Source organism: Corvus brachyrhynchos, unplaced genomic scaffold, assembly GCF_000691975.1.
Source record: "Corvus brachyrhynchos isolate BGI_N302 unplaced genomic scaffold, ASM69197v1 C11786499, whole genome shotgun sequence".
NCBI lineage: Eukaryota > Metazoa > Chordata > Aves > Passeriformes > Corvidae > Corvus > Corvus brachyrhynchos.
Window position 1 is genome coordinate 1 of NW_008245560.1, and position 1,029 is coordinate 1,029.

Here is a 1,029-nt window from a genome sequence, read left to right on the forward strand (position 1 = left end):
TGGGCTATGCCAGACCACTCATCTGTGTTTCCTCAGCTCCTAACAGACTCTGCTCTTGTCTCCTGCTGCAGTGCCCCTGGTGCACACCCTCGCCCTCACTCCTGTCGTCGATGGGGATTTCCTCCCAGACATGCCAGAGAAGCTCTTTGCCAACGCTGCCGACATCGACTACCTGGCCGGGGTCAATAACATGGATGGGCACATCTTTGCCGGCGTGGATTTACCCGCCATCAACCGCCCGCTGGTGAAAATCACTGCGTGAGTGACAGATGCCCTTGGAGCCCTCAACAGGAGCCATCTTCTCTCCAGTGTAGCTCCCAAGCCCCAACGACTCAGGCTTGAGCGGACAGGGCACAGCCTTCATAACGGGATGTCGCTCCAAGCCTGGGTGCCCAGGCCTTGTGTTGCCAAGTCCAGAGCCCTCAAGAGAAAGGACCAGGCAAGACCCCTGCCTGACCTGAAGCTGCTGGTCTGTAATTAATTAATGTCACTTGTCTTTTCAGGGAGCAGGTGTATGATTTGATCAAAGGCCTCACCGTGGACAGGGGCGAGGCCGGAGCCAACGCCACCTACAACATCTACACACAGAGCTGGGGTGACAAACCCAGTCAGGAGGTCATGAAGAAGACAGTGGTGGACCTGGTCACTGACTACATCTTCCTGATTCCCACACAGTGGGCACTGAACCTGCACCTGCAGAATGCCCAGTGAGCAGCTCAGCCCTGGCAGGAACCCTAAGCCGACCTGGGGGGATGAGGAGTGGCTTAAGAGGGCTCTGCTGTCCCCTCACAGCTGCTTATCCAGTCCCTTTTATTTCCCAGGAGTGGCAAGACCTACAGCTACGTGTTCTCCCAGCCGTCCCGCATGCCTGTCTACCCCAGCTGGGTCGGGGCAGACCATGCTGATGACCTGCAGTACGTGTTTGGGAAGCCCTTTGCCACCCCCCTGGGCTACCTGCCCAAGCACAGGACCGTCTCAAAGGCCATGATTGCTTACTGGACCAATTTTGCCAGGAGCGGGTGAGTGATT

General features: G+C 57.2%; 1 protein-coding gene across 1 annotated transcript; it reads left to right on the top strand.

Moving 5' to 3' along the window:
* The first annotated feature begins 6 nt into the window (after window positions 1-6).
* Window positions 7-1,023, top strand: LOC103623060 (bile salt-activated lipase-like). Its single transcript, XM_008642096.2, has 3 exons — window positions 7-258; window positions 504-707; window positions 822-1,023. The coding sequence occupies exons 1-3, from the start codon at window positions 131-133 to the stop codon at window positions 1,021-1,023; spliced, it is 534 nt and encodes a 177-aa protein (XP_008640318.2). The 5' UTR covers window positions 7-130.
* The last annotated feature ends 6 nt before the right edge of the window (window positions 1,024-1,029 follow it).

Excerpts from the sequence above, each read along its gene's own strand:
- LOC103623060 (XM_008642096.2), top strand. The coding sequence starts at position 131 with ATGCCAGAGAAGCTCTTTGCCAACGCTGCCGACATCGACTACCTGGCC. Across the intron at positions 259-503 it reads CCGCTGGTGAAAATCACTGC|GGAGCAGGTGTATGATTTGA; the intron begins GTGAGTGACAGA and ends TTGTCTTTTCAG. Across the intron at positions 708-821 it reads CTGCACCTGCAGAATGCCCA|GAGTGGCAAGACCTACAGCT; the intron begins GTGAGCAGCTCA and ends TTTATTTCCCAG.